The sequence below is a fragment of the Diplotaxodon limnothrissa genome, linkage group LG9 (assembly GCF_057381915.1).
Source record: "Diplotaxodon limnothrissa isolate DT_005_m linkage group LG9, D_limnothrissa_male_GT1.1, whole genome shotgun sequence".
Taxonomy (NCBI): domain Eukaryota; kingdom Metazoa; phylum Chordata; class Actinopteri; order Cichliformes; family Cichlidae; genus Diplotaxodon; species Diplotaxodon limnothrissa.
In genome coordinates, this window is record NC_140604.1 from 13,070,203 (window position 1) to 13,088,182 (window position 17,980).

Below are 17,980 nucleotides of genomic sequence, written 5' to 3' on the forward strand. Positions count from 1 at the left end.
AGCCTTAAACAGGCTGACTTCTACTAAATGGGTGAAACTGGGCAGGAAGTAAACAAACACATTACATCCTTATAGAAAATGATGTAACACTATAGATCAACTTAGCTCAGAATATATAAAGCATATAAACAGTTACAGCAATATGATGCAACAAACACAGCAGTGCTACTGATCCAAAATACTCAAAGCTTCATAGAACTGAAACAAACATTTATTTTAGCTCCATTCTGCTGCTGATACATACTTTAGGTTTCTGAATATTACACTTGTTGCTGCCTTTCATAGTGTGTAACTTGAAGGCCCTGAGTACTTTCTCCCACACTGAAAACACTGGGATGATAACATTATTTGAACATTACCTAATAAGACTGATTCAGGACAGACAGTTAGTTATGTTAAACTTTCCTAGCAGTCCTTCACAAACAGGGAACAGTCTGTCTATTCTCTCCATCTGTCAGCTGCTGCTGGCTCTTCCTCCTCCTCTTCCTCACACACTGCTGAGTTTGTCCTGGTGGATCAATAGGGGTGCAAAGCCTCACAGATGATGTGCAGCAGTGGGTCCCTCAGTCTGTCCTGACTTTGGACACTTGCAGTTGTCACACATGGAAATGAAATGTGCGATAAGCTGAAGGATTCAGACACAAGTGTAACTTATAAACACATGCTCATACTTTTATTCCACAATCAGAGAGAAAGAAAAAGAGAGAGTGCAGGACAGACAGACAGGTGACAGTCTCAGGTGTATACACTGCTACAAAACAGCACCAGAGAAGGAGGATTTAGTGTTTGTGTTATTACGAGTGCTCAACAAGAAGAGTTCCCAGATGGTACAGTGGACACGTGTGTGACTCCTGTGATTAAAGCATCTTTCTTTCAGCTTAAGGAGTGAACCGTCAGCTCGTTCAAACAGACGTTAAAGTCCGTTTGGCTCGACACCACTGAACAGAGGCAGCAATATAACATAGCTAACATTAACAGTGCAGTGAATCCTGCTTGTTGTGATCATTGTCACGATCCTGGGTCTTAGGACTCAGTGTTTTGAGTTCTAGTTCATTTTGATGTTTATAGTATGTTTAGCTCATTAGGCCTCCTATGTTCATTTGCTTATTAGTTCCCCCTTGTGTTTCAACCCATGTTAAGTCTCCCCTGCCCTTCATGTCTCTCTGTGCCCCCTCTGTTCTGTTTATTGTGTGTCTTTGCATGTTTGAGTTTCTTGTTTTCTGTGCTCTGGATGCAGCGTTTTGGAAAACAGTGTAAAGGCTTTTCAGGAAGCTTTTAGGACACTGTGAAAATACTGAATTTGAATAGTGGAGGCTAGAAGTAGTGAATGTATCCTTCCTCTCTATCATTAGATGGAGAGAGTGTACAAAGGCCGGCATAGTGGGTCTGTGGCCACTCTTGCGTGCGCTTTTGCGTGTCTGTCAGCCAGCTGTGGAGAAGAGCAAAGTTTTTACATGCAAAGAGCTGTAGTGAAAAGCAGTGTTCGAAACAATGAAATGTTTCCACTCCTTGTGCTTTTCATGCAGTAATGTTTGAAGCTATTTCTGCTGTTGTCCCATTCCCGGTGAAATCCGCTGTGCCTCCAATCCCGATCCCAGTCCTCTTGCAAAGCAATCAGCATTTGTCAGACGCATGAGTCATTGGCGGTACTCAGAGTGGATCCTGGACGACTACACGGGGGCACGTGTGGGGTGGCTAAGAGAGCAATTGAAGGATGCCATGTTTACTGAATATGTGCCTAATTTTGTCAGGACATAGCTGGGTCCATTGCTTCTGCGTGCTCTATTTTCACAAGCAAAGGCCTGGCTCTTTCTCCTGGCACCTTCTCAGGTGATCTCCATGCCTTCTTCTCAAATCAACGTCTGGACTGCCGCAAAACAGCTGACCGTTGTCGACAGGATTCGAACCTGTGCGGGGAGACCCCAATGGATTTCTAGTCCATCGCCTTGACCGCTCGGCCACAACAACCACATTGGGCTGTGGAACTACATACTTGAAATACATACGTCTTCCAAGTCCTACGCCACACATCTTTCAAGTAGGATGTGCACAACAACGGCCACGCTGGATTGTAAATGCGGTAGCTGCATGACTTTGGTGCGAAAGCTTGTGGTTTTGCAGTTCCGTGAGATTGGTGCAGCACAGCTGCGGTTGAAGCTAGCTGGCTGACATTAGCTTGCTTGTTTGCATGAACAGTAACACACACAGCTGATGATTTTGCCACCGCAAAGAGCTGATCAGTACATGGTTAGTAAAATGTTATCTTCATTCCAAACATTCAGCACAATATTTAAAGTGGGACTGGGTGTCTTTATGAAGAAGTAGCGTGTCCAATTCCAGTTTCATGTAAGAAGGTATAGGTATGAAGTGATGAGAACTCAAAGCCTGTGTGAACAGTGTCTTTCCACAGCAAACGGTAGCAGCGAGGCCAATGAAGAATGCACCTGGCCTGACATTGTAAGCATTTGCAGAAAGAGCGGAGAACGTTTTTATAGTGAAACAGTACGTAGCCCACATGCTCGAAAAGCACTGCGAGTGGCAACTGCGATGGCCGGGAATCGAACCCGGGTCAACTGCTTGGAAGGCAGCTATGCTCGCCACTATACCACCATCGCTGTGAAAGACTACAACATCACTGATTCATTGTCCGGCTTATACAGATTTTCAGGACAATTAACAAGGTGGGCATTGTGATTACTCGCTTGTCAGGTTCTAAACTGGTCAAAAGGTAGATCACTAAAAAGACTAGTGCTTTCATGCAACTGCACATTTAATCTCATCAGCAAAGCTTCTTTGCTACTCAAGTGTGGCCTCTCACGCATTTAAACTCTTGCGTGATTTTTAGCACCTTGAGAGTCGCAATGGTCACGCGAGTTCTTCAGGTCACAGCAGACAAGGTGAGAATAGGTGTGAATCTGTCTTGGGACGAATCTGGGACGAGGACGTCTTTGGCTCCTCTTTCAAGTTATTGGACTTTGGCAAAAAGGTTTTACGCTTAATTCAAAAATGAGAGCAAGTGTCTGTGTCCCGAATACAAAGTGGGAGCTGGTTCCACAGAGAGGGGCCTGAAAAGTGATGGCTCTGCCTTCCATTGCACTTTAAAATCCCCTCGGAAGCCAGCAGTCTGAGAGCAAAGCACTCTGTTGGGATGATATGGCACTGTGAGATCTTGTAGACAAAATTGGTGGTGATTATTCAAGACCTTGTGTGTGAGGGCAAGTATTTGGATTTTTATTTGGGATTTAATTGGGAGCCAATGAAGAGAGAAGTCCATATGGGGGAAATCTACTCTGTCCTTCCAGTCCCTGACTGTGCTCTGGATGCAGCGTTTTGGAAAACAGTGTAAAGGCTTTTCAGGAAGCTTTTAGGACACTGTGAAAATACTGAATTTGAATAGTGGAGGCTAGAAGTAGTGAATGTATCCTTCCTCTCTATCATTAGATGGAGAGAGTGTACAAAGGCCGGTATAGTGGGTCTGTGGCCACTCTTGCTTGCGCTTTTGCGTGTCTGTCAGCCAGCTGTGGAGAAGAGCAAAGTTTTTACATGCAAAGAGCTGTAGTGAAAAGCAGTGTTCCAAACAATGAAATGTGTCCACTCCTTGTGCTTTTCATGCAGTAATGTTTGAAGCTATTTCTGCTGTTGTCCCATTCCCGGTGAAATCCGCTGTGCCTCCAATCCCGATCCCAGTCCTCTTGCAAAGCAATCAGCATTTGTCAGACGCATGAGTCATTGGTTGTACTCAGACTGGATCCTGGATCAGACTGCAGTCCTATTCTAAAGGCTGATCTAAAGAATTCCACACAACAGTTAGTTATAACCTCTGGTCTCCTCCCCCTACAGTAAACACCCCCACAATGGAAATACACTGGTACAGTGGCCAGGGGTGCTGACACCCTGACCCCCATCTCCTTTTAAGGTAGTGTCCACTGGGAATTGTCGGCCCTCGCCCTCAGTAACTCGTGCTACTCGTGGGGGTTGGTTGTCCTCCTGCCCTGCACCACAGTTCTTTGTTCCCAATCCAGGCCTATTTTCTATTTTTTATTCTTACACCCATTAACTGCCATGTTATAATGTTGCAAGCAATCACAAACTACAGTGTCTCTAACTCCAATGTATACCAAGCAGTCTATTATTCTCAACACCCGTCAGCTCTGTCTCCCATTCCCTGATTGCCCTGTGTGTATTTCAGCCCTGTTTTCTGGTGTGTGTTGCTGGTTCGTCTGTGTGGTTTCCCTGCATCCTCTCTACGTCTCCCTGCATCTCCATTTAATGTCTCAAGGTTTAATCTCACTCACTTCAGAAGCTGCCTGCATCTCTGGTCCCTTGTGTGGAGAGCAGGGAAATTATTTTGCTGCTATTGTTAATAATCATCATTACCATTGCATTAATAATATAATCTACAGTATTGATATTGTAGTTAGATGTTTAAACATATTGGCACCCAATTAGCCTTTATTACAGGTGCAGTTATAACCACTTTAAACTATTGAGTTGAATCTACACTGGGAAGTAATCAGGGAATGGGCAACAGGAGGGAGACACAGCTGGGGGAAATTAGGCTAACGAGACGAGACAAGGGAGGTAAAACTGAATACACTCAAATGAGACGCAGACCTTCACAATAAAACAGGAAACAAGAAAACATCACACAAGGACGCAGACACAAAGAGGCAGACAGAATATAACACATGGAACTCAAACTATGTTAAACATGAGACAAACCCCTAAACCAGAATCACTGAAAATAGGTTAATAATAATAATAATAATAATAATAATCAACAAGGCACCAGGGAAACGATACGATCCATCATTCAAAAATAAACCAAAATATAAGAACTTAAAATGCTGGGTCAAACCGACCCAGAACCGTGACAATCTCTGAAATATAAATCATGTTTAACTCAAAGTCTCTTTCACATTCTCAACTAATACTGAAACTTTTTTTTTTTTACAGTTTTTACTAAATTTAGTAAATTGATTACATTCTGTTTTTGCATTGTTAATTTTCAATCATGCTTTTTCATTGTATATTATGTGCATCTTTTTTATAAACATAAATAACGTTTTAATTTCACATTGGTGTTTACCTCATTGTTCTTGTTTCATCATTGTTTCTAATTTACCTTGAATGACTTCAGAGCTTGAATCCTATAGAAGGCCAGGGACAAAGTACCCACCTACTCAAAACATGCACATCCAGTCATATTATTGTAACCTTAGCGGTCCAATACAACAATCTGAGTTAAAAATATTTTTACATCTTTCTGTGCATTTCACAGGTGGGAAGAAATGCAGTACAAATACTTTGTTTCTCACCTAAGTAGATCTTTCAAATATCTCTGCTTGAGTAAAGAAGTTGAATCAGTACTTGACCTTTTATCAGCGTATTTTAAACAGAATTATCTGTGCTTTTAAGTGCAGAATGTCTGTACTTTTGCCACCCTTGGTCTATATTAATTAGTCTATTAAAAAGTAATCCTTTATTATTTCAGCTAAAAAAAAACAACCATTTTTTTACTTTCTGTAGGCCCATCCGGACCGGGGCCCAGTTCAGCAGCGCTGCCCGGCCCCACAGTGCCCGGGACAGCCGTCGGTCATTCAAGTGACTTGAATGACCGCCAAAATGTTTCTCCCACTGAAAATGTTACATCCGGATGAACAGAATCAACTTTTGGGGGTTCATTTTACCTTTGTTAGCCACTTGGCTATGGTAGTAAGCAGTAGACAGATGGTTGACACTGATGTGGCTTATTGCAGTGGTCCCCAACCTTTTTTGCGCCACAGACCTGTTTATGCCCGACAATATTTTCATTGACTGGCTTTTTTGGTGTCGCGGATAAATACAACAAAATAAAACCAGTACTGGTACCGAAAAAAGAAGATTTGTTCATAACACACGTGAAAAGACCCAGGAAAACCGAGTTAACAATTAAAAACGATAACAAAATAACGCTGAAAACTGATAAAAACCCTGAAAACTACACATTTCACACCCAAGCCTCAACTCTTGTGGCCCGGTGCCAAACAACCGGTCCGGGGATTGGGGACCGCTGGCTTATTGAATGTTTTGGACCATGTTTAACATAATAATAATAATAATTAGCCATTAATTGGAAGAGATGTATTGTTGATTTGTCTGCTATTTGCATACTGTCTCTCACTATATAAAATATATAGTGTATTATTTTACTTATTTTGTATCTGTTGTATTTTATTTGTATTTTTTGTATTCTCCTTCTGCTATCTCTACCTGAGCTGAGGTAACGCACAAATTTCCCCGCGGTGGGATCAATAAAGTTTTATCTTTATGGGCAGAGGAAGGGTTCGCCAGGCCACCCAACAGACCAGGACAGGCCCTGTCTGAGCCACTCACATTCATAAATCCACTCGCGCTCACACGCTCTGCTCAGTCACACTGGCTCTGATTACTAATCACTAACTAACTACTGTAAACTACTGGAACAACTATCTCCTCAAAAATGTTTGTTAAATTAACCAAGCTTATACAGACTGTATATAACTACCAACTCTTGCCAGCTGTGACAATCAGTTATCTATTTTGGCCTCAAGTGTTCCTGACAAACAGCACAGTTTAGGTAAATGGCCTGTATTTGTATAGCGCTTTACACATTCACTCATCCACCCAGTCACACACTGACTGTAAGCTACATAGTAGCCACAGCCGCCCTGGGGCGCACTGACAGAGGCGAGGCTGCCGGACACTGGCGCCACCAGGCCTTCTGACCACCACCAGTAGTCAACGGGTCTTGCCCAAGGATACAACGACAGAGACTGTCCAAGCCAGGGCTCAAACCGGCAACCTTCCGATTACAAGACGAACTGCCAACTCTTGAGCCGCAATCGCCCCAGTAACACAAATGTAATATCCAAACTCACTATGTCATCATTTCAGAGGATTTTTAATTTGATTTATTTTCAGATAAAAGCAAAACTGAATCTGCATTAGCTGTGCCTGTACTGCATTTGACCAGACATGTCAAAAACTGCACTAACTGACATTTTAGTCTTAATATATGAAAGTCATCTATTTTTATGTATGAATGACCGTCGAAATGTTCCTGCTGTCATGAGATAAAATGCTTTCTGAAAGGAAAAACATCTGCAACTAACACCAGCAAGTAAGAGCTTATAACGTGGTGTAACCTTCCTATTAGTTTAGACAGATGGCATCGTCATATCCTCTGTGTCTGCGTGTTTGTGTGCGTGCAGAGATCAAGGCGATTGTGGGGTGAAGAGGTTACATTAAAGTGCAGTAAGAAAATCACAGTGGACACAATCTGCACACTGCATATGCAAATCCACATTTCTCCCGATACTGGCATAAATATTTTCGGTTTTATCAGTGCTGTTCAATCAAATATGCAAATAAAATGACCTTTGACCAGGATGCTGTCGTCAGGGGAGAACTACAACAGGAGCAGTCTGCCGCTCCCCGTCAGTCCAATGACCTTCTGCACCGTAATGGCTTGCATGGTTTCAAGAAATCCACGGGACTGCTGGGAGTGCGGGTGATGGGTCATATTTATAGGCCTGGACGTGCTTGTATCCATATGATATATTGTTAACGGAGTTGATTGAAGTCGTTTTTATTGGATACTGGATGGTTACTTTACAGGGCACCTCTTGTGAGAGCTGCGATGCATGCATGGAGAAACGTGAACATTCCTCTCATTTTAATAAAGTTTTGAACGATTTTAAGCTTTAACGTGGAGGGGACGATGAAGCGGTGTCTGCTTGCCCTGTCCCTCCTGAGCTTGTGGACTCTCGCAATGGAAGGTAAGAAATTTCTGCTTGTTTTTGTTTTATGGCCCAGGTCCATTCGCTTTGACTTCGTACACGATCTCTGTCGCCTTTCACAGACAATGCGGGTGGCTCCACTCCGCGGTCTGTCCCGGTAATTTATCCGGTGTCCAGTCTAGGAGTTTTAACACTGCCGGTGTTTCAAATTATCTGACAAAACGAAAAGCCTCGCTGAAGGAAAGAGAAATGGTTTTTCTACAGCTCATGCAGATGCGTGTCAATGTTATCTGTAAATAATGCAGAGTAACATTAATAATACATGTAAAAATAAATAAATAAAGGCCATCTGCCTGGATTCATTCCAGCGTGTTTCTGTGGCATAACCTATCAGCTCCCGTGGAAACTCCGGGTTCTCTGCGTACATGGTCACCCTGTCAGCTTTTTGACATTTGCTGCTGATTCTGAAAAAACCGCCCACGTTAACTAATGGTGCTGATAATTTAACCTGAATAACTGCCGCTGGACTCCGTGTCAGCTGCTATCAGAACGGGTTGTTTTTATTCCACTTCTTATGTCTCAGTGTTTCTGGGTGCAAAGAATTCCTTTATGATACGATGAATTGATGATTTTCAGCAGTTCAAAATCACACCTGTGTGTCTGACAGGGTTTCTATGAGACACACTGACTTGATGTTGATGATGAGTATGCCTCAGAGAAAGAAATCCCTTGTTTCTTTTGTCTTCTCCAGCTTCACCACAGAGATATGTGTTCTTGTTCTTCTAGTTTTAAAAAATGTTAGTGTGTAAAACTGATGAAGGAAAAAATGCATATTTGAAATAAAATGGTTGAACATATTTTCAGAGGAAGAAGTCATAAATAAACGTTTGAGCGAATTTCTGAAGTCTCGTCATGTTGCAGTATCTCTGTCAGAGAACGAGCTCGTTCAGCTAAAAGCTGTTTTTCCTGAGTTGGACCTTTCAAGTGTTACGGTTTTAAACTTTCAGATTCTGAGGAGTCCTGTAAATTTAAAACGGTGTTTATGCGTCATACAAACTCTCCAACAATCACAAATCTCTTAACCAAAATAACACTTGCTTTTTTCATCGTAACATTTAACACTAAACTGCGTGCAGCAACCCTTTTGTGCGGCTTGTTCTCATAATATTCTGTCGCCAAACCTTTGCGTTGTGAAAGAGTAAGTCTGACAAACACATGCTGCATGTCTCATTTAAACTCTGACAGAAGCTTGTTAACATCTAAATAAGGTTTTGTTGTGGTGCAGAGCATCAGTAAATCTGGCCCATGGGCACAGTTATTTCTGCCATTAACCTAATTAAAAATATATTTGCATTCCCTTTCAGAGCGCCTCAGGGGAACCACAAGATGAAGTGAATATGTAACCTAATGTGATTTTCCCCCCCCCCCCAAGTATTCTCAGTCTCTGACATTGTTAGCCACAAATCAGTCCGTGTCGAGCACAAATGCAGTCCTACAGCTCTTCAACACCACTCAGATCCATGATGCATAAAACTGTGTCAAAATACGGCAAGTAATTTGATTCTGGAAGATCAGCAGTGTTTTAGATCAATGTCTGAATCTTGCAGTATACAATAAAGAATCCGGGAGCAGCAGTGTGGCTTCATGCTGAGGGAGCACAACAGATGTGATTTTTGCTTTGTGTAGAGAAGGCCAGAAAGACTTGCATTGTGTTTTGTGGATCTAGACAAAGTGTGTAATAGGGTGTTAAGTAAGGAAGTGCAGCACTGCATGAGGAAGTCAGGAGTGACAGAAATGTGAGGCTGGTGTAAGACATGTATGAGGACGGAGAGACAGTGGTTAGGTGTGCAGTAGGCGTGACAGACTGGTTCAAGGTGGGACGTTAGATTATTTTGGTGAAAGAAGAGAGCACAGGCAGGGTGTAGTGAGTAGAGATGAGTGTGAGGAGGGGTGACTTGTGACAGAAAGAGATCTCCCAATGAGATTTTCAGTGAGAGTGATGAGGATGGACAGGATTAGAATCAAGGATATCAGGTAATAGAGGACAAAGCTAGGATAAGATGGAGGCAGGTGAGCTGCTGTGGTGATCCTTAAAGAAAGAGGTCAAAATAAAAAGACAGGTTATTAGATTTCAGTGTATTGATGAGTCAGGATCTGACAGTAAATTATATATTTTATGTATATCTTGTGTAGTTCTGCACACCGTACAAGTGAGCTATGTCAGAGATTTCAGGTTTAGAAGGTGGACTAGTCGTAATAAAGAAGCCCTCAGATATATCGATAACACTAAAGAAAGCCTTCATACATATTTAATGAGGTCAGCTGCACAAAGAGCTTAGTCCTTGGACCAAATTTCCTAGCACTCTGCACCACAGCAAAACTATCTTTAGACGTCTGTCTAACACTAAAAGGCGGAAAGTAATGGTTGATGTTACATCATACAGGTCAGCTGTTACACACAGACTTCAGTTTTCAGGATATCACCGCTGTGCTTTGGATAAATGCCTCAGCAACACAATTTCTAACAGATAAGCTCACCCTTACTAAAAGAAACATATTGATCTTCAGTCTCCTCTGCTTTAGCTTGTATGCCACACTGTTTTCAGAGAAAAGCATGTGCAAAACGCTGCAAGTTTTCAGACTCATTAGTCTGCTCAAATGATTCCCAACAGTTCAGCAACTAAAATGGCAGTTTGCTTACTCGGCAAACCACGGCAGCAGCTTTTTGACACGGTGACACTGACTGTTTCTAAATTAGGTCCTCGCACTGAAGTCAGATAAAACTGAGGCTATTGTATTTCAGAAACACTTTGTCTAACCAGATGCTTACTCTGGATGGCATTATCTTGGCCTCCAGCAAAATTGTTGCAGTCTTTGAGTTCTTTTTGAGGAGAATATGTAATTCATGCGCACATTTAACAAATACATGGGACTCTTTTTCTTGCGTTTGTCAAAGAGAGCAGTCCCACATCTATCTTTAAAGTTACAAACATCCTGTCTTAGAGTAATGCTAAAAACTAGTTTATGCATTTATTACTTCTATGCAGGACTAATTCATTGTCACGTTCTTCTAAAAGTTCATCTGGAATACTGTAGCAAGAGCACTGACAGCGACTAGGAAAAAGAATGCATATTTAGCTTGTTTTCATTGGCTCCCTGTCAATCAGGAATCACATGTAAAATTTCTCCTCACCTATAAGGTCTTGAATCAGGCCCCATCTTATCTTAAAGATCTTATAGTACCATATTACCCAATTAGAGCACTTTGTACTAACACTGCAGGCTTACATGTTGTTCGTTGAGTATCTAAAAGTAGAAGACAGGAGTAGAAGGCTAGTTTGAATCAAGGAGACAGACACTATCTCTGTCTCCTTGATCCTTGATTAAGATTAGCAAAAAGTAAAGTTTTAAGTCTAAAGCATATAGTTGGGGCTGGATCAGGTGACTCCGAATCCTCCCTCAGTTAGGCTGCAATAGGTCCAGGCTGCTAAGACATTACCATGATGCACTGAGTTTTTTTTCTTCACTCTCTTCTCTTTATTCACTGTGTGTTTCTACATCATTTTGCTTTTAAACATTAGTCATTATTAATCCATGGCTCTCTTGCACAGTCTTTGTCCTGTCTTCCTCCATCAGTCACTGCAGATGGCTTCCCATCCCTGAGCCTGGTTCTGCTGGAGGCTTCTTTCTGTTAAAAGGGGAGTTTTTGCTCATGGAGGGTCATCTGATTGTGGAGGTTTTCTCATATAAATAAGACTAAAACTAAATTGAACCCATTTTGTTTCCTCTTTTGACAGTGCAGAGAAAAAGAGGTCTTTAACACTGCCTTCCACCAGAACTACACTTGTGGTTGTGTGTTCACAGATTGTCTTCTATCTTGGATGTAAAAAAAAAGTGGTTATTTGAGTTGCTGTTGGTGTCCTATGAGCTCAAAGCAGTCTGGTCGTTTTCCTCTGGCGTCTGGCATCAACAACAACAATGCATTTTCGCCCAGAGACTGTGCACTCACTGATATGTCCTCATTTTCAGACAGGTCTCTGTAAATCCTCGTAATGGCTGTGTGGGAAGATCCCAGTAGATCAGCTCTGTATGAATCACTCAGACCAGCCTGTCTAGCACCTTTCTCCCTGAATGCTGTTGCTCATTTAAAGTAGCCATCATGTGATTTGATTGGCTGAGTAATATTTGCTTCAGGTAATTCAACAGGTGTGCAAAATCACAAAGTGCAAAATGTGTTAGGTTAGTTTAGTTCACTTTACATTTGTTTTTGTTTTGTTTTGTTTTTTTGTTTTATAGCAGAAGAGACAATGAGTTCAGGCTTTTGCCTTTTAAAGAAAGATTTTAAAGAAATGTCTCCCAAACCAGGAAAGGATTTCCTTTGTCAGTGTGAAGATCTGAACATATTTGTGAAATTTTACCAGCAATACTATTAGATTCAGAAAGCTGATTTCATTTAAACATTTAAACGTATTTTCTAATTGGTGTGTTAATTCTGCTTGCAAAATAATACAAAATAGCTTGGATGTTGTTTCTGCATTTTAAATTTGAAGCTACAGACCCTTTTGACGTTGCTCTGCCAGTTTGTCTCATTTAGCACCTTTTTCCTGTAGTTCTACATGTTTTTGTTGCTGTCTGACTGCAATAAGCTATGTTAGCAGTCAGGGATCTCACCTTCTTCAGGCATCCTGGTTGTGCATCCCCTTCAGTTCTTGTACATTATCTGTGTGCCAACCCTCAAGTGCCTTGCACAGAAATGTAAGATTTATTCATCTTCTCCTGTTTAGTTTACTGACGTTTATCAAACTGATTTAGAAAGATGCTTATTTGAAATAAAACGGGCAGATCTATTTTTAGATGAAGTCATAAATAAATGCTTGGTCTCATTTCTTAAGACGCATCATGCCAATATATTTGCTCAGAGCAGAAGCTCTTCTAGCATGCTTTTTCCCCAAATTGAACCTTTCTTGTGTTTGTCTGTTTCAGATACTGAGGAATCCTGTAATTTTATGGAGAGATGCATCTTACCATGCAGTTCCCAGATTGGGAAAGAAATCGTCATCCACTGGTTTAAGACACCAAGAGACCTTCGTGTCCACTCGTACTACCACAGCAAAAACCAGTTTGGACACCAAGACCAGTGCTTCAGAAACAGGACTTCAGTGTTCAAGGACCAGATCTCCAGTGGAAATTCCTCACTCCAGCTGACAAGTGTGGAGGTTCAGGATGAGGGCAGATATAAGTGCCACACCAGCACCATCATGGGAAACCAGGAGTCATTTGTCAACCTAAAAGTAGATGGTATGAGAAAATTGCAGTAAACATCAGCTCATTTATAAAGATTGCTCACTGCTTGTAATCTTCATTTATTTCAGCTCCAGTTAAAGAAGTCAGTCTTGATCAGGTTGAAAACTGGATCAGCTGCCGTTCAGAGGGGATCTACCCTGAACCTCAGCTCTCCTGGTCCACCAGCCCTCCATCCAACATCACCTTCACTAACACCACCACAGTTGAGAGGACTGAGCAGCTGCTTTACAACATCAGCAGTTCTCTGATGCTTTCAGCCGGTGTTTATGACCTGCTCTTTATCTGCACCATCAGCACTCGCAGGAACAGGAGGAGAGCCACTCTGCAGAGACTATGTGAGTATTTCAACCAACTGAGATTCTCAAACTTTGGTGCAGAGCAACTGTAGGTGGATCAGCTACTCAGGCCCAGTACGACATACACACAAGACGTCACTTGTGCTTTCGGTTTAAAATAACAAACTCGAGTATTGCCTGAGAAGAGCTGTGTAGTTAAGGACATGGCATCACTTGTAATAAATTCACTGTGATTATATGCATGCAGATGTTTACCTTGGATACATGTAACTGGGTCTGAATTGTGTGGGAATGTTCGGGTTAAAGTATTGGTGGGGACCCGATTGCTTAGGGCTTCCTTGTAGTTGGAGTATCTACTGTGGTTTTCGTTGTCTTTCAGCTCATATCAGTGGTCCCAGTACTGGTGTAACAATCACCTGCACCTCGCCAAACGCTTCACTCACCAACTTCAGCCTCGTCTGGAAATTCAACCAGACTCAGACCATCGTGAACCAGACTGGGACCAACTTTACCTACTCTGTGTCAGACGAGTGGAGGGAGAAGGTGAAGAATGTGTCCAAGTCAGGCAGTCTCATGCTAAAGGACTTATCTACAAAACAGGAGGGGATGTACACCTGTAAGCTCAGTAATGCTGAGGGGACTCACATTACCCACATCCACCTGAGAATAATCAAAGGTGAGATTAAGTTAACCTAAAAAGTCAGAAAATAAGTGCTGGGGGTTCTTTTTGTTTGTTTGTTTTTGCCTGTCCCGTGTGGTACTTTACCAATCAGAATTGTTGTCTGAAGGCCAGGAAAGATGCCCAACAGATTTAGTTTTTCAAGTGGAGAAAATATGGCAATGTCATATTGGTCCACTTGATTCATCTGTTTTATTATTATTATTATTATTATTATTATTATTATTATTATTATTATTATTTCTTAAGTGAGTTTTTTGGAAGTTCCCACTGCAGGGAAAACCTTTTAATGAAAAGATATCACCTTCAAACTTCTATTTGACTATTAACAATAAAAAAAAAATTTGCATTAATATTAATAGTTTTTTTTGAAATGATAATGTTTCAATATTCAAAATAGGAAATCTGATCATTGATAAAGAGAAATTCAAGATTATTAAAAATAGAGCTGTCTTTCGCAATTCTTTTTGGATTGAACCTCTTTATGCTTCTGAGTATTTCAGTTAAACAATGTAATAGGGCCCTATGAGCATCTCAACCATTCTTTTTTGTGCAGCAAATGTCACATTTTTACTGATATTGTCTGTTCAATCAAAAACAACACTCAACATTTAAGTGCATACATACAAATGTATACAAGCTTTTTAACAAAACTAATTAATGAACAAAGGTAGTTTGTGTCAGGGTCGATAGCAGGGACTCAAGCGCAGAGCAGGTTGACGTTTCCAAAGTTTATTTACAACATCAGTGCAGAATATATACAGTGAAAGGGGAAATCCAGGCAGAGAGGAGGGAGAGAGAATACAAAACGCACAGGGACCATGACCGTTTGAGGGCATTTTACAGTTCTGTTGATTTTAAAATGTCTTCTGCACTGGAAACTGTAGAATATCAGCATCATTACTGGATTGTATTTACAAAGTTTTAAAGAAAGAGGAAAAAATATAGAAACTGTATTTTAAATGCGAAGTTTTATACTGGATTTGAACTGGATTCCTTGAGGAATTTATTAGTAGAAATTGACTCTTCTGTTTCAGGACGTCACATTAACCTTGTAGCCATTGTCACAGCTTTGGGGTCTGGAATTGTACTGATCGGCCTATTGACAACTGCTGCAATCTGCAGCACACAGAGAAGGGTAAGAGGCCTGTATTGCACTTTTCATAATTTATTAGCTTGCACCATCGAAACTGAAAAGGTAAAGCTGAATGGGCTGACTGAGTAGTTGGAGTGGGGCTCAAACACAGGACTCGGAAACACAGGTGAATAAAATAAAAAGGTGTCTCTATTAAACTGAAACAAAGTACAATATAACATGAGTAACAAAACGAGGAAAATTAAAACTTCAGCTCAGCAGGGAAAATGTACTTTGATGGAGAACACAACTGTGAGGGACAATGAGACAAAGGAGAGTGAGAAACTTACACAATATTTACACATTAGGTAACTGAGGAGATGGGAAACGCTGAGCTAGTCTGTCTGCATCATTCTGCCATCATGAGGGAAACTTTGCTGTTCATGTTGGAGTTGATGATTATTGAACTACTGTTACTAAACACATTTAAGTTAGATTCACAGAGTGAAAGGTAAATTTCAGCAGTACAACAATGATTGTGACCATGCTATAATCTAACAGCTATTTTATGTTTGTCATTGATTTGTTATTCATTACTGCAGCTCTGCTCCTGTTTGTCGTTGCAGCAACTCAATACCTGTTTTCACTGCAGCGATTTTGCTTCTTTTCATCAGTCAACGCAGAGTGTTACCAACACCAGGACCATGTCTGAGACTGCAAATCCTGAGCCTGAACCTTTGCAGCCAGAGCTATAGTGTCCTTATCCAACTGATCCAGGGGCTCAGTATCCAGAGGTCCCCAAACCAGCTGATCCAGAACCCAGGAGTCTCATGTTCCCTGTGTCAAAAGAACCAAAGACCTGCACTAAGAAGATGATCTCTAGTCATGATGGTGCCACACTGTAAATTTGGCTTTTTCTTCAACCATGTCATGAAAGTCTTACACTTTGGTGTCCTCAGAAGCTCATCTTTGGTTTTTGTAGATGATGAGGTTATGTTGGTTACATCAGGTGGACACAGCAGAATGATAATTAACATCTCCTCCAGGTCTGAAACTGTGGTCCTCAGCTGGAAAGAGGTGACAAGTCCACTCAGGGTCAAGAACAAGTTGCTGCACCAAGTGGAGAAGTTTAGGTATCTCGGGGTGTTTTTCACTCGTGAGGGCAGCAGGAGATTGTGGACATGGATGAAGTGATGCAGACGCTGCATCTGTCGGTTTAGTGAAGAGAGGGTCAAGCATGAAAGTGAAGTCATGATTCACCTGTCCATCTATGTCCCTACCCTCGCCTATGGTCATAGCTCTGAATAGTGACTCAAAGACGGAGACAAGTAGCATAAATGAAGTTTCTCTGAAGGCTGGCTGGCCTCTCCCTTACAGACATGGTGAGGACTTCAGCCATCTGAAAATAATAATAATAATGGATACTTTATTGATCCCCATGGGGAAATTACTTGTTTTTCCTCTGCATTTGACCCATTCACTCAGTGAAGCAGTGGGCAGCCCACTAAGCAGGCGCCCAGGGAGCAGTGTGTAGGGACGGTACCTTGCTCAGGGGTACCTCAGGGTAGCCGTTAAGTGGATTCGAACCGCCGACCTTCCGATCATAGGGCGACCACTTTACCTACTGAGCTATCCCTGCCCCCTGCCCCCCTCTGAGCCCTGAAACGGGCTCAGAGTAAACTTCTACACTGAAAGGAACCAGTTCAGGTGATTCGGGAAACTGGCAAAGACAAAGGATAACGAGAGGATGGGCAACAGGTGGGAACACAGTTGGAATGAATTACTCCCTAAAGAGACAGGAAGAAAAACAGAACACAGGATGAAAGACTCACTGATTTAACGAAGCAGAATATGGATCCATGTCTGTCTAATGTAATATTTTTAAGGCTGTCATGGTTTGCAAATTTAAAGTGCTGGGGTCCAAAGTGATATTTTTTATGGGGCCTCAAATTCCTCGTGGCAGAATATTTGCTGCTTTTCTTATTATTGCAGGGTTGGCAACCAAAGTAAAACTTTCTGGAACAGCGCTGCCCCCTGGTGGGTAAGGTTTTAATTACAAAATAGTTTTTCAGTTATTGAATGAGAAAGAAAGGATGGACACAGTATATCCTGTCATTTCAGTGCTGTTATAAGACATTGTGAGTTTAATTGCATTACACATTAAAACAAGTATCTCTGTGCTTCTAAGGCACTTAATGCATTTCAGCTCCACCAAAGCGCAAACTAAAATGGTAAATGATAAATGGTCTGTATTTGTATAGCTCTTTACTTGGTCCTAAGGACCCCAAAGCGCTTTACACTATACACAATCATCCACCCATTCACACACACATTCACACACTGGTGATGGCAGCTACAGTGTAGCCACAGCCGCCCTGGGGCGCACTGACAGAGGCGAGGCTGCCGGACACTGGCACCACCGAGCCCTCTGACCACCACCACCAAACTACTGCACAGTTTGCAGCTTTAACAGCAGCCATCTGACAGTAGGGCGCTTCAACTGTGACTAACAGTTTCTTCCTTTAAAGGGAGTTTTTCCTTCCCACTATTGCCATGTACATGCTCATAGCACAACATAGTCCCTAAAATGAAGACATTTATGTGCATAAATCTAGTTGTAGTGGCCTCCTACGATCCTACATCCTCATATGAGGACTTTACGTTTATTTTCTCACTGCACAAATTATGTATAAAGCAATAAACAACCTACTTCCTGCCAATATTCTAAAAAAAAAAAAAAAAATTCTAAAAAAGAACAGGGATACAATTTGAAGGGGGAATTAAATTTAAAGCTTCCCTGTATCTGTATAACACTAAAGTGTGTGTGTGTGTGTGTGTGTGTGTGTGTGTGTGTGTGTGTGTGTGT

The 17,980-nt window shown here is 41.6% G+C and overlaps 1 protein-coding gene and 2 non-coding genes across 3 annotated transcripts; 1 reads left to right on the plus strand and 2 right to left on the minus strand.

The window, feature by feature from the left end:
• Window positions 1-1,886: 1,886 nt before the first annotated feature.
• trnas-aga (transfer RNA serine (anticodon AGA)) lies at window positions 1,887-1,968 on the minus strand. The gene has a single exon. It is a non-coding gene; the product is annotated as a tRNA-Ser (tRNA).
• A 575-nt stretch (window positions 1,969-2,543) lies between these two features.
• trnag-ucc (transfer RNA glycine (anticodon UCC)) lies at window positions 2,544-2,615 on the minus strand. Its single transcript has one exon. It is a non-coding gene; the product is annotated as a tRNA-Gly (tRNA).
• Window positions 2,616-7,741: 5,126 nt separating this feature from the next.
• On the plus strand, window positions 7,742-15,869 carry LOC146625276 (CD276 antigen-like). Its single transcript, XM_085362752.1, has 6 exons — window positions 7,742-7,799; window positions 12,744-13,058; window positions 13,133-13,399; window positions 13,740-14,036; window positions 15,077-15,177; window positions 15,741-15,869. The coding sequence occupies exons 1-6, from the start codon at window positions 7,742-7,744 to the stop codon at window positions 15,867-15,869; spliced, it is 1,167 nt and encodes a 388-aa protein (XP_085218878.1).
• The last annotated feature ends 2,111 nt before the right edge of the window (window positions 15,870-17,980 follow it).